Raw genomic sequence first — 15533 nt, forward strand, 5'->3', positions numbered from 1 at the left:
GTGTGGTGGTGTTGTTGTTGTGAGTGTGTGACACGCAATATGGCGATCAGAGAGGCGTTAGTTCTGACTCTGACCCCGCGGCGTGGAGTTGCTGGAAGGTGGAAGAGGGGCGTCTGCATGCGCACTCAAATGTATCTACAAGTCAAATATGCATTAAATGTGTCATTTTGTGAGGCAACAACCTACGCGCGGCACGAGCAAAGACGCAACTTGCATGGCCAGGCGAACTGAAAAGCGAGTGAAGCACTCACCAGGCCAACTGACGGACGGACAGGCGGACTGACGGAGTGACGGACTGTCTGTCAGGTCTGTCTGATCGGTTGGTTGGCTGGGCTGAGGTTATATGCCGACATCAGCATGATGTTGTTGCTGTGCCTGTTGCTGTTGCTGTTGCTGTATGCTATGATGATGATGAACATGAATCAACAGCCATACAACGGCAACAATGGCAACTCTTCAAGCTTGGACAAACATTTCACGCATCAAGCATTTTATTGTGTAGAAATATATTTACAAAAAAAAACAAAAAGAACTAAAAACTAAAAACAAAAATCAAAACGAAGAAAAAATAAACACAGAACTGAAAATAGAACACATTTTTCGCAAATATACGTTCAACAATAGTCCATGGAATCCATTTGACTGGTGTTGAAAGGTAGTTGGCCTTTCTTCCATATATCTACAACATTGGTGTTAAGGGGCTTCCAATTAAACCCGAGAGCATATGGGTTTGACCATATTTTAAGAAGACGCATCGCATCGCCTTGTAGTTGAGAGAACAATGCAAAGCCAGCGATAATAAAAACAATTTTGCGTGCAAATATCTAAGATACACTAGCCTAGATGCGCTCTCAACCAAAACACCCAAAGACCCTGGCTGTCCACAAACACACACACACGTAAAGACATAATCATATGTGAGCTATCTGTGAGTTATTGTATCTTGCCGTTTGTACAAATGATGAGTAAGCGTTAGCAGCAAAAAAAAAAACAAATCGATTCATGAAAATCGAAAAGAAATAGAAAAAATCTCTACAATATGAGAGTAGGCACATTGAAAGTGATGAACTCAAGCAAATCGCCACATAACACCTAAATGTAATGCGTTCCAGAATGCAACACAGTTGTAAATCACTCAACGTACTCAAATGGTGAGGGGAGTGGATGGGGGGTAAGGGTGGAAGAGGGTTAACTATGGATTATATGTAGGCATGTGGCTCAGAAATCGCTGCCCGATGACGAAACTCAAAGCATTTTCAACTTTTTTGCGCTTCGTTGACTTCGCTTGTAGTAGGTGTTGTATTTGGTGGATGGAGCTTCGAAGTTGTAGGTGAGGGCAGAGACAGCTCAAATTAAAACAAACTTTACAAAAGAATACACACATACCCCAAAAGAAGAAACGACCATAAAAATAAATTCAAGTTAGTAGCTGAGCGTTCATGACACTGTTTCTTGGCTCTTCGACTGTTAAATTTGGAAAACCTTTGCAAGGCATAAACTCTATTTTAATGGGCACAATTAATCATAATTTGTTTTAGTTTTGATGGTTGTTTGGTTATTAAGTCGCTCTTAATGCCGCATTGCAAACTAGTACACACAAATCCGCCAGACGAACACCTGGATGATATAAATATCCAAAGTTAATTTGCATAACTGCCATTGCACTTAAGGACACATCCCTGAGAGCCAGTCAAAGTGTCAACAAGTCATGCACTCTAGCCAAGATAGCCAGCAATTCCAACAATTTTCACACAATCTCAAAGCTCCATGGATACATGTAGATAAATTCATGTATGCAAATGGGCAAGCAGAGAGACAGAGGAGAGAGGGAGAGGAGCGAAGGGGATTGCTGGAAGTTAGCTAAAACATCAATAATATGTAAATGCAGCAAATTAATGACTGACAAAAAGACAATCGAAACGAATTAAGCAAACAACCTACAAAACCAGCAGGAGGGTACCAGATCCAAACACCGCTCGATGACAAGCCGACTCATATAATTTGTATGCGGGCAACGGGCAACGGTCCGATCCGATCCGCAAGATGAATAAAAAAAAGAAAAGAACACTGTCACAGGGTCTCTGAGTTCATTTAGAATATAGAAATTATTGAATCAAATTGAAGACCGAGCCGAGCCACACAAACTAAAAGAACCGAGCACTGACGACGATTTACGATTAAGCATCAATGTAGATTTTAGTCTAGATTTTGTGGCTGATCGCTCTTTGGTCTTGTGTCACTCACTACAAATAGAAGCTGCACAGCTGCATGAGAAAGTTTGCCACAATGCAATAAAATGTATAATTAGAAGATTTCAACGTTAAAACTGTTTGAAATTTTGTTGCTCACTAATTCAATTCTAATACATTGGTTAATTAAAAGTCCTGTAAATGCTAAACTTTATCGATCTATGAAATTGTGTAAATAGACACAAAAAACTGCATTATAATTTATAAGTAATTTATAACATGATTTTCATTATCATTGAGCACAACCGAAGGTAGCGTCTGTCCAATTCGTTGTGCTCCTTTTAAAGATTAGAAAAATTAGTTTTTTTGTCAAACTTGTTGATTATCTAATTAACATCGCACACTTATGGCTTCGAATATGAAAATTTCCTTAACTTTTATGGTCATAATGTGTCAAAGACCATAAATTTCATTAATTTATAGTAATTGTGAACAGCAGCAGCAGCGACTGGGCCATAATATTGTGAGAGAGCAGACGACATCGGTCTCAGCCTAACAGTAACTGCAGCTTCAGCATGTTGTGGGCAGAGGCTACGATTATTAATAAATTTGTGTGGCGCATGCTACATCATGTTAACACTGTGGCAGCAACGCAAAGAGTAGCTCAGCAGATGCAGCCACATAGATACAGCTACGGCTACGGATACCGATACAGATACAGATACAGATACAGATGCAGATACAATGCAAAAGATACAATGTATTAATGATGCGTCGCTGTCGCTCCAATTTGTACGGCGTCGCATTAAATAAATGTATCTCAAGCTGTGCTGAGGGAGAATGCCATATATGTAAACAATTTAAATAGATATTTAGATATGCTGTCGTCGCGGTCTCCGGCAGCCTACGCTGGCGCCATGCGCACCGCAGACACATTTAGCTATTTGTTTTAAAATTTAATTTCCGTTTCAATTTCAATTTCACATAAATAAATTAAAAGCCAATCCAAATGAACACGAATACAAAAAAAAAAAAAAATATATATATATATATCAACGATCGCACTCCACACTGAATGGATTGCATTCCACATTAGCGATTAATAAAGATCTGGATCTGGCCATTACGGGCAAGACAGATATCGCTGCCATACATAATCGTAATTGTTGATCGGGGCCGTAATCGTAATCGTAGGTGCCTTGATTGCCTTTCAAGCAAATTATTGCCGAAATAACATTCCGCCGGATGCACAAAACATATGCCAATCCATGTATCTACCAGATACAAAGATACAAAGAAACTTGTATCGCCTAAAATTCGATGAGAGGATGTGCCATAAACAACTTTGATGGCTTAATGGGCAGATCTTCATGAGCAATGGCCAACATCGTTTGTCATTGATTCAACACTAATTACACGACTAATCCGATATGTATTTGTGTATTTGTATTTATGGATATGAACAGGCAGGTGGTGTAACTGTTTATCTTATGGATAGTGTTTGCTTACCGCTGTGTGGCATGGCGGGTGTTGGGTTGTGGTAGCTGTTGCTCTTATCACTGCTCGCTGTTGATGTCCCATATTCTATGGACAGGCGACTAGCAATGCTGTTGTTGCTATTGTTGTTGGACACGGGCGTCGTGGCTGGTGTTGCTGCTGGGTAATTGGCTACCTGATGGTCTGATCCACAGACCGAGGCGGTGGTGGTCGATTCATAGGAATTGCCATGCACAATATCCTCATTTGGCTTTTCACAATCTGCCATCGGAAATTCAATTAGTTAAACAATATTTTCATTATTTTAAATAGAATCGACCCAAACTAAAAGCATTCTTTTTTTTTGCGTCAATAAATTGTTAAAAATGGTTACACTGGCTATTATGTGAGGTTCAAACGTCAGCTAAATCAAATTGCGACCGGTCCCAGACCGGAAAGGAAGCAACAGGCAACAGTTCATAGAACCCGTTCACTAGTAACTCTCTAACAAAAGACCCCACACTCTCCACCCAACCCTCAAACAACTTTAGTCCTTGATTTCGTTAGCGTTCGCTCGGCTGGCCAGTAGACTTCCGCCAACTCAGTTGCCAATTTGCATTCTAGCTTAAGAACAGGTAAATTTGGTTTGGTATTGCATTACTACTGCTTGTGAAAGGGTCTTCATTGAATTAAGGCATGTGCAAAATTTGCAAATAATGTTTTAAAAAGGACAAAACTTGTTAATAAATATATTTGTTATATATGTTCCTAAATAAGGAAATAACGAATCAAATACGGTTAGAACGATCCCAATTATTAATAAATCTACTATCATCGATATCTGACAAATTAATGTTGATACAAGTGTCTGAATATTCAATAATCTTTATAGTTTATACAGCCCTCATGACTTTAACCTTGATTTGCTTGTAGGATATTCAGATATTTCCTAAAAATTCAAACTGTAAATATATAAAATTAATCTTAAATTATGTGAAACTATAGGGGAGTCATTTAGCTTTGTAGTTTATTGCCGATTGACTTGGCAGAGTGACAGACTGATTGAATTAATGTCCGAGTGGCGCCAATGTCTGCTGTTCTATGCTGGTCACGTGCTCACCTTTTTGTAGTATATCCAAATGTTCCCAGAGAATATCGCCTGTGAATGGCGGCGTTATGGCCAAGAATTTCTCTTTGCCCAGCTCGACCATTTCCCGGCCGGTCATTTTGCAGAATGGCACCATGGAGAGCAGGGAGAACTCATTTTTGGCCCAGTTGAGCCAATAGATGACATGCTCCTCCGTCCAATCGCGGGGATCTACAAAAAAGTGTAGCAAGCAAATAAAATACATAATTAAATTAATTACTTTTTCGAATGCCACGTTCATTGGTTGCCTAATTAATTGTTATTATACGTATTCTTATTATTGTTGTTGTTGATGTTATTGTTGTTATTGTGCGTGGGAGCGCTGTAAACCAAATTTCGTTTCTATTTAAAGTCTATTGCTGTGGGAAACGATTAATATTCATTTATGATCACGTCTTTGTATGGGACTGTTTGTAAATTATTATTTTATTGGCGTTGCCAATGCAACCAATTGAAATTTCGACAAGTGCATAAGAGTTGAATTGTGTTTGCCACTTGGGAAAGTTGTTTTTTTGTTGTTGTTGTTTCTTTTCTACTAGCTGTTGCTCTCCTTACCTTTGGTTATATTAAAGTTCTGCACCTCCTTTTCCCAGGAGGCAAACGAGGCTTTCAGCACCTCGTTCACCTTGCGATTCGTGCCAGGTGTGAGGGGTGGCATCGTTGTGGGCCCATCTGCAAAATGAGTCGAAAGAAATGAAATCAAAAATTATTATTTGTTGTACATTGAATTAAGTCATGTATATTAAGAGGGGTTTACTCTAGTCCTATATATCTGTATCTGATTAATTACCTCGCAACTTGACATTGCCAGTGTGCAGCTGTTGCAACTTGTGCGCTTTCAGATGAAATTTACCCGTTAAGCATTGACAATTATTGCTAAGGAATGCTTGACTATTGGTGTTGCTGTAGTTGTTGTTGCTGATGCTATTGATATTGTGATTGTTGCAGTTGTTGCTGTTGTTGTTTGTATTGTAGTTCGCTGAGCGCAATGGCGGCAACATGCGACTATCATTCCAATCGATCCATTCATTTGTCATAATTTTGCGGGTTACAACTCGTATCTCAACTGTCCAATGAGTATGTTGTGGTGGGTTAAGTAGTATTGTGCTCTTGGGTGTCAAAAGTCAAAACAATTTAAGATGACTCCGATCATTCACGACGCACTCACTCAAGGGTGGGCAGACAACGTTGGAATAGTTGGATTCAATTGCTTTCAATTTATTGGCGTGAAAATCAAAGCATCAACAAAAATTAACCCGAAATGTCAGTGAAAGTCGCGACCCTTTCTTCCACAAACACGCCGTTTGATCTCGCAGATACAAATGTATCTAGTGATTGGTTCGCTCAGTTACTTGCTTTACTTGGGGCGCTGTGTGCTGCCTTGTGTGTTTGTGATTTGCAGCGCACAATAATTTAAATTGATGGCAGAACACGCTAATTAGTAATAACTCATCGCAGCACTATTATTAACTTATAAGTTGTCATTATTGTCTTGACAGCGAGTGTTGGTTTTATCAGTCGCGTTCTTTAATTTTGATAATTTTTTTATTTTTTTTTTAATAAACACACACACGCGCACATACACACACACACAGCACAGCAGCGTATAGAAGCAAAGTGCGATAAGATTTATTTAAATTTATTTAAGTTAAATTTACGTTGCACAATGCACAATAAAAAAAACAACACTGAAATAATTTTTGTAACTTGTCTGTGGTTCTCTGTGTATCTATTGGATTGCTGGATTTGTGAAGCCAAACTGAAACGAAACGATCGCCTCGTCCGTTGGGTATCCTAAACAACGAGAAGAAACGAGCCAGAGAGACACCAATACACGCGCAGAGAGCGCCCAGAGAGCGAGAGATATGAGTGCGCAACAAGTGGAATTGAAATGCTCGCCTCATAAATCTCGGAGCGAGCGAAACAAAATGGAATTCATTCACAAACGAAACGGTTTGAGCGTAATAAGTGGGAGAGAATTTGTGTTTATATATGCATGCGTGTGCATGAGTGTGTGCGTGTATGTGTGTGTCTGTGGAACGGAAACGGCCATCACATCGTGCCGACAACAACAGCAGAGCAACAGCTACACCTAGTGAAACAACACAACAACAACAACAAGCTGTTTGTTTAGCACTGAGAAAAAAATGTGCACGAAACGAAAGCCAAAGCAAACAACAAATAAAAGCAGGCAGGCAAAACGGCAAAGGCTGGCAACAACAGGTGACACTGCGTACAGGGTGTAACAGGTGTACAAAGTTCAAAAGCTCTCTCTCTCTCTCTCTCTTTCTCTCTCTCTCTGGCAGTGAAAAAAATAACTTGCAACAACAAGTTGAATAATCAAGATCAAGTGACCAACGGCTATAAAGTAGCAGCAACAATTTTTTTTTACGAAAGAAAAAAGGAACGTATTAATGCCTGTGTAACTCACATATGGCAAATCTACTCAAGTTTCCTTCTTGTGTGCAGCAGGCAAACAACAACAAAAACAACAGCAGCGTATTTATGAATGAATTTCTTATGTTGCCTTACACGCGCATTCTCTCTCGAAAACTCCAGCAACAGACAATGAGACAGCAGCAAGAAGTTGTAGAAGGAGAAGGAGAAGACAACGACGAAGAAGAAGAAGAAGCGATTCGTCGTCGGCTCGTTTTCTTTACATCAAAACTATATATATAACAACAACAACAACAGCAGCAGCAGAAACAACAATGATCGACGTCGGCGTCGCCACTTCCGCTGCTTCCGTTCGCTTTGCTTCGCATTCGTATCGCTATCGAACGAACACAACAAGTCCCGTGGTGTATGTGAATGTGATAAAGCAGGAGAGCCAAGAGCCAAGACGAAGACCAAAGCGCAGAGACTCGCGTACAAATTATAAGTGCTATATACGTACATATGTATGTGTGTATCTGTGAGTGCGCGAGAATTTAGAAACGTCAGATAAAAACGGCAAAGGCCAACAGATAAAGCTATTATGACAACGCGACCAGGTAAATTTATGAATGAAACAACCGAACGATGAATGCGGCGTCGACTTTCTGCGACTCTATGAATGAATTGAAATTACGTGCGGCGACGACGCAAGCAGCGACGCGACGTCGTTCAGATCATTTGGTCATCATTATCCCAAAACCGCATATGATTGGCGACAAACGGCAAAATCGAAGTCGAAGTAGCCCTGCCACATCAGCAAACACATAAATATGCATTTAAAAAGCTATCTACACAATACATGTGGATGAATGTATCGTATCGGCATCAGATACAATGTGCCCGTCTTCGAGGTGGGCGCATCTGCGTGTCAAGCAAATTGCTATGTCGCTAATCGCAAGTGACTACAAATGTTTGACATTGCACATGTTTATGTTTATGTATGATATGTGTGATGCCGATGCCACATGACCAGCAGTTGGTTGGCCAAAAGGGAAAAGCTCTTTAAAACACAAGTAGTTACAACATGAAATTACAAAACGTCTGTGCGTGTCTGAAATTCATTATGTGCCCCGGCCAGCTTTGTCTGTACGAATCTTGATGGAGTTCCGTTGGTGGGCCACACACACCAAAACGACAAACAACTTGGGTGTTAATGACTAGGCTACATTCCTAGTCGATACTTCTTGGACCTTCGCTTGCATGCGATCTGATGCGGTTGGTGATCACTAGCTCACACTCACACACACACACACATACACAAATAACTATGCTTATGAGGTGTTCATTGTTTGCTCTTGACGATGAACTGGGTCAATAAAGTCATTACATGCCGCACGATCAATGAAAATGTGAAGACTTAATCCGAATATGATTGAAATTTGCGGCCTAACGGAAACTTAAAGTAAAACCAAAACGGGAAATTCAGAATTTGCAAATCTTTGGATACTCTTGACATGGCTAAAACTGGCTTTCAATTTCAATTTTCGAGTGTACCAGTTCTCAAAATAATTAAGAGGCACTTGAGTTTAAATGACTCTGTAAATTATTAATACAAATTTACTTATTTTTCTCACCGAGGCTAAAATCCGAGCATCGCTGCAATTTATATAAGAAATAAATATAATTGATATTTGATTATTTTAGTGACTTACTAAGTTTGGTCTACACTACAAATGTCACGTAGTCCATGCTTAAAAAATCTCGATACAAAACTCTACTTATGCAAAAGGCATCGTGGTCTCGGTGATTCACAGCATTTGACTTCTAATCTTTAATTTTTTTGTTTTTGTATATATATAAATGCGCAATTTACGCTTATGCCGCTTATCAAATTTCCAAGAAGGCGCATAGAGGCAGCAATATGTTTAAAAGTGGCCATAAAGAAAATCATGCGCGCACTCGCAAAAAATTGTTCAGTAAGGTTTTTTTTTTGCGATAACTTATCAAGTTGATAAGGCCAACTGACACGGTATACTACCGAGGGCAGTTCCGAGTACATTTCCGAAACATAGTTATAATTAGGCCACGCAAAGAACTCCACTTTAATCTGAGATCCAGATGTAACCAGAGACTGTCTGTACATTTATTTATTTACATATATATGTATGCGTTTCTTCGATTAATGTGTAATGTGAATATGGATAAACATATGTGGGAGCATTTCAGTCGTTTGTATTTTGGCCCGCGTGTGAACAGTTTATCTTCCGGTTTTATAACGCAAATATGATCGTTATCGAACATAACGGCATATTGGGAACTCATTAAACGTGATTGGCCTTTTTTTTAGCATTTGAACGTTGCACCCAGCTAAATTTGAAGATAGAGAGAGCTCGATTAAAATTGTAGAGAATTAAATACATAAGTATGTGCATACTATAAGTATACAAACAAAAAATCCCCCAGAAACAGGAAAAGATTAATTTCAAACTTTTAATGGAGCATGTGAAAGTTTAAGATCATTTAATTCGTTATTTATAAATTTATTTTGGTTATTGCCTGAGAAATATCAGAAATCAATTCATGTCCAGTAAATACCCTATAAATCCTGCAACCAGAGTATTTTCGTTCAGACAATAGAAAATATATTTTACAAAATAAAGCGCAACCAATACATATATATGGAAAAGAAATATAGATAAAAAATAATGTAATAAGAACACTTCTTCTGATATTGCCAAGACTAAAACTTCTTGGTTCTCACTTCCTTGCAGACATATTGGAACTCTCCGATATCCTACCAAGGCAACAACCCAGTTCAAACTACAGGATGGATGGAATGTCAAATCTGCGTTTATTGCCGGAGTAGGAAAACTGCCAATAAGAATCAAATCGGTCGATGGGGGTTTCTCACCCTAAAAACTGCCCAACGTACCCTAACCTAACCATAAGTGGAAGTAATTATATTATATACTATCAAAACTATTTTATTATCGTAACAACTAATATTTATTTAATTTGCTGCCATAATTTTTAACCAGTCATATCAATTAAAACATTGTCTCGCACATCTTTAATGGGTGTCCACCCGACAGGTTGGAGGGCGTGCAACTAACTACTCACAATTTGATTCCAGCCAGATAAAATTAGCAACGGCAAATGGCAGCCAAAGGCGAACAACCAAACAACAAAACAACCAACCACAAAGCAACGCAACTCATAGAAGGCAACATCATTATTAAGTATTTGCTATTGACTTCCGGTCGTTAGATATTTCATTACCAACTTCATGGGGTCGGAGATGAAGCTGAAGTTGGGGCTTCTGTTTGCACAGAAAACCAAAAGTCAAAGAGCTTAATTCTATTAAATTGCAAATATAGTTTGTGTCTGTTCCCATGCTGTGTGCGAGTTCGATAGGAATTAAATTGTTTAAATATAGTTCGATTACAAACTGTATTCAGGTAGTGTTATACGTATATATAATTGAAATGCTACTCTTAACTCAATTTCCCTTGACAGCCACTGCAACGTCTTCGGTCTTCGTCTATTTTCTACACCCTGCCCACATTGCAAATAATGTTACTTCTTTTTATCTTCAATGTCCTTTGCAATCCAGCTTCAGGTAGAAATGACTTTGGCTTCGGGCTAAACAAGGCAACTTTGTGGATTTTTCAACTAATTTGATTCAACTCCGATTGAAGTTGATTGCAACAGCTTTTTAGTTTAATAAGTCGAACCAAGAATAGTCGCTGACAATCGAATGTTGTGCATTTAATGCTTAAACCGTAAATTATGTCAATAATGGGGCGACATAAAAAAGTTTATGTAAATACGAAGTCAAACTGAGGCAAAATGTGACAAGTTCTTGGAAAAGTTGTGAACATTAAAAATAAATTTGAAAAGTGTATGGGCGACTATTTGAACGCTCTTACAAATACAAATATATCAGTGTCTTCAGTATTAAAGTATCTAAATATTAAAGTTATCTATTATTACTACTATTGTCAATGTTTCAAGACAAAAATAAAGTATAAATTGATAAAAATTATAAACATTTTTTAAGGAAAGAGTATTTATAATTTTATATGGCAACAATATAAATATGTTTAGCATTTGTGTTTTTTGCCGTTTTCATTTCTACGAAAAGCCTTATGCAGTTTAATTTAATTAATGTTATACAAGAAATACAATAGCAACAGACATTCAACTTCAGTTCTGGATAAAACGAAGAACTTCAAAATTATATTGAAAGCGAATAAATCAAATAATGTGCATCCAAATTACGACAAAGCATATAGTGGCGTAAAAATAAATATGTATGCATGACAGGCTGTCTCGGTGTCTGTCTCTGGCTGGAGTCGATAGTGGCTGTGGTGGGGTGTTTCTTGGTTTATTTTTTATTTTTTTCGATATAAAAATAATTGCAGGAATTGTGTGAGACAACGCTGACGTCGTTTGCCTGACAAGCAGCGCCAAACCACCGGACAGATACTTGTAGTTGTTGCTGTTGTTGGCTGTGGGCCGTTGGCTGATGGCTCTTGCTGCTGCACTTTTGCAGCTGAAACAGCAAAAGCAGCGCGCAAGTGCAAAGAACAGTGCAGCAGCAGCAGCAGCAGCAACAGGAGGAGCAGCAAAAGCAGCAGCAGCAGCAAAAGACAGAGAAAACCAGTGAAAGATGTGGCCCAGGCAAAGAGCTGAGTTGTCGTATGAAACTTACTACACCGGAAATATAAAATTACACACTCAACACTTAAATTGTGTATGCCCGTCTTGGCGAACCTGTGTGTGTGTGTGTGTGTGAGTGTGCATATATGTGTGTGTGTGCGCGATTGTGTGTTTGTTTCTCACATGTTGCATGCTGCAAGATTCAGAGAGGATCGCCCGTGCGTGCCCCGCAAACAGGGTGCAAAACGATCGAGCCCAATACGAACGTTTCGAATATTTGGAGTAGAAGACAATCATTCAAAAAAATGATATAATTAATTGCCATTTTGATGAGGGTAGCAGCCACAGAGAAACGAAAAATGCTGCACCTGAGCCGTGTGATAATTGTCCTTTTATATACACATTACTAATTAATTATGCTCAAGGGATTTATTTTTATATTTAATTCAATAAGAAAATGTTGTGAAGGTATCAAGAAATTTAAATTCAATTTAATATTATACATTAATAGACGTACAATTGACCATCAATCCCCATTATGATATTCTACAGACCATGAAAATTCGCAGAACTCAAAATTCCCACGCACTTGAACTTGAAATTCTTTTTGGCGAGCATTTTACATACATCTGTGTTTTAATATATATGCTCATATTTGTTTTAGGCAAAGATGAAATAAAAACCCGAAAAAATGAATGGTTCGACTCGAATTACAAAGACACACTCGTCGTCTCTGCGGATCCTGTGAGCGGTACACAATGAGGCTGCCTTTCGGCTTTTACCTGCTAATCCCCCCAAAAAGAAAAGGGCTCTTTAAGAGACTGAGTGAATTGTCGAAGAGGTGAATACCCTGCATGCCGGTTTGCGGTATGCTCGACTTGCTGGCCAATGTGCGAATCATTGCGAATGCAGACGATTTAATCTGAGAGCAACTATCACTTACCGAGGTACTCGTACATTTCAATGCCTCGATCAAGGACTCGTCGCGTTGGCGTCTGGCTCCATGAGTCGTGGGAATACGAATATTTCTTGGTTTCCCTTTTTGTGTGCCTTTTTTTTTTTGGTATTTTTGGGCTAAATTCTCAAGCTGCTGCTGCTGCTGCTGGGGCTCTTGTCTCCCCTCAATCTTTAAGCACTGATTTCATTTCATTTAATTTTTTACTCAACTTCTTTTGCGCTACTCCCACTAAGGCTGTCCGAAACAAATTTGAAAAGAGTCGCCAGCCAACTGCTTAGTCGCCCGACCAGGTAGCCACTCGAGCTGGCCAAGTAAATGGTTAGCAGTTACGGTAGCCGGTCCCAACGATAGCTGATAATAAAACCGCTGAAGGTCTGCCCACTCCGCCAAATGGTAGCCGCATTACTTTTGCGAAGAACCCAAACATAATCCTAGGGTCGTAACTACCATATATGCAATAAATGTGGACATAATTATACATTTAGAAAATAATCGGGCTGAAGGGCAACTCAGCTTATTATTCAGAAAGTATATTTCTAAAATGGAAGGTTGTGCGTGCCTATCGGAAAACCAGGGACCCAGGGAAAATCAGATCTCTAAGCTTAGTTCGATCTTTAAATACGTAAGATATACCATTCAAGAAATTTAATTTGAAGAGACTAAAACTGAACTAAATTCTAGCGTAGCAGTCGAGAGCAAGAAAAACTTTCTAGTTTTCAGGGCGATTTTCTAACATTCAGGGTGATTTTCTTTTTCTGAGTGTAGCGATAGCAAGAAGCATTTCCCAGAACTACGTGTAAATCAGTGAATCATTCTTGTTATCGAAACAAGTCCAAATAGCGCGCTGTCTGCGCCCTGTCGTCCCGTCGTGTGTACTCTAAACCACAATCACAATGGTCAGGCATTTAGCTCCAATTTTGAGGGGGAGAATCTTCAAGCGACATTCTTCTTGTCTGCCAGCTGCTGCTTTAATTGTTGTCTTTCAATTTTAATTTCATTCAATTAGCCTATGGAAATCTGACAAAAACTTACAGAATGAGCTGTGCGCGTGCGCATTGCGTTCGCAGCTTTAATTGTGCGTTGTTAGTCAGTTCATCAGTCAGTCCGACAGTCAGTTCGTCGGTACCTCATTCAGAGAGAATTAATTAAGGGTGGGCGGTACGAATAATATGTCTAATTGCATTTGCTCAGAGTCATTAAAGTTTGTGCTGCATTTCATCTTTAGGGGGAGTTAAATAAACTCCAAAGTTGAAGTTCTCTGAGAGCTATCAGCATTTATATATAAAAGCTGAAATGCATTTTACGAAGCCTTAACATTGGCATTGAGTAGAAAATGCTTTACCGAAAAAGCTGTGTTTGTGAAACTTAAGATAAGCCAAGTTAACTGAATAAATCACTGAATGAATCATTCAATTATAATCATCCAATTATTAACTGAGACTGTACTGCATTATGTGACTACAATATTCAAAGTTAATTTACATATTTTAAGCACAGGGTTCTGTTCATTAGAAGTATGTTACCATATATTAAAGACAAATGGCACAAATGTTAACGAACAAAATACTCACAGGAATAACAAATACAATAAAAGCAACAACAAATGTTTATTTAGCAAACGATCAACACAAAATACAATTTATGTAGACAAGCCAAAGTCAATCGATAGATAGGCGGTGTGAAAGTGTGTGTGTTTACAGAGACTGGAAATCCCCAACAAGAACAATTGAGACTACTTTGTTGGCGATGATACAACTTTGAGATACCCTTCAATTGGTTAATGAACCTATGAAAAATTCTTAAGAGCGATAGACTAAAATGGAACTTAATAAAAGTATATTTTACAAATGTCTTGAATATAAAGTGTGTCTGTTGTAAAATTGAAGAATAATTGAAAATGGAATTTGTATTGTGATTAAAAGGGGGCACAATCTGAATGCATATATGCACATTGGCAGCATCACTGTAGGGTATACGAGAGCAACAACACAGCCTCAAGCCGATCATGTAATAAAATTGATGATCAAACGAAAACTCTCACATTTTGTGCCGTGAATGCATTGGCAATGAGCGAGAATCGGGGCAACGTGAACGGAACTGAGATCAATCGTCTAATATTTGGTACGATTTTGGTTCTCGCTAAAAGCGAATAAATTCATTTTTAATATGTGTGTTCCAATGGCAGAAGAAAACACAAGAAAACAAAAGCGCCACAGACAACACATTATTGTTTTTCATATTTGTACAGCCCATCTTTATGGGTATATTGTTTCAGCAACAACAACAAGAACAACAACAGCAAACACAACAATAACAACAAGAACAACAACAGCATTAAAGAACACAAACAGACTGCGCGGCGTTTTTGTTTCAATGAATTTGCGTGCAGTCTTCGGCGGAACTAGTCATGTTTACAAACAATGCCCAACTACGGTACACATTATGCTAAAATTCAGGAAAAATTTACCAAAAATTTATATATATTTAGTATAGTCGTATATATATAACAATATGTGGCAATATATTTGACCAGTAAATTGGTGCACAATAAATTCATGCTAAGTCGCATCCGAAAAAGCGCATTGTTTATTTTCCAAACGATTTTCCTCCAGCAGTTGTACAAACATCAAACGACAAAAAGAAAAACGGAAATCTAACAGCGCAAAAAATCGAAAGCTAACAAAAACGCATTTTTATGTTTCGAAAAACGATTTGTTATATTTTG

At 38.5% G+C, this 15533-nt stretch overlaps 1 protein-coding gene and 1 long non-coding RNA gene across 3 annotated transcripts in view; one reads left to right on the forward strand and one right to left on the reverse strand.

Annotated features, from left to right (window-relative positions):
- The window catches only part of LOC6567240 (ETS-like protein pointed), a 56913-nt gene that overhangs the window by 17269 nt on the left and 24111 nt on the right, over positions 1 to 15533 (reverse strand). Inside the window, exons 1-4 of one of the 2 annotated variants that reach the window (XM_032739980.2) lie at positions 5603 to 6499; positions 5368 to 5484; positions 4786 to 4983; positions 3699 to 3947 (exon numbers count right to left, since the gene is read on the reverse strand). In XM_032739980.2, coding sequence (XP_032595871.1) covers positions 3699 to 3947; positions 4786 to 4983; positions 5368 to 5484; positions 5603 to 5849 — 811 coding nt within the window. In that variant the 5' untranslated portion in view covers positions 5850 to 6499. Of the gene's footprint in view, positions 1 to 3698; positions 3948 to 4785; positions 4984 to 5367; positions 5485 to 5602; positions 6500 to 15533 lie in introns of those variants that run through there. The other variant, XM_032739979.2, reaches the window with a different exon arrangement.
- Positions 9953 to 11082, forward strand: LOC122322487. Its single transcript, XR_006246630.1, has 3 exons — positions 9953 to 10142; positions 10227 to 10646; positions 10705 to 11082. It is a non-coding gene; the product is annotated as an uncharacterized LOC122322487 (long non-coding RNA).

The sequence above is a fragment of the Drosophila grimshawi genome, unplaced genomic scaffold, assembly GCF_018153295.1.
Source record: "Drosophila grimshawi isolate 15287-2541.00 unplaced genomic scaffold, ASM1815329v1 contig_311, whole genome shotgun sequence".
NCBI classification, from domain to species: Eukaryota; Metazoa; Arthropoda; class Insecta; order Diptera; family Drosophilidae; genus Drosophila; species Drosophila grimshawi.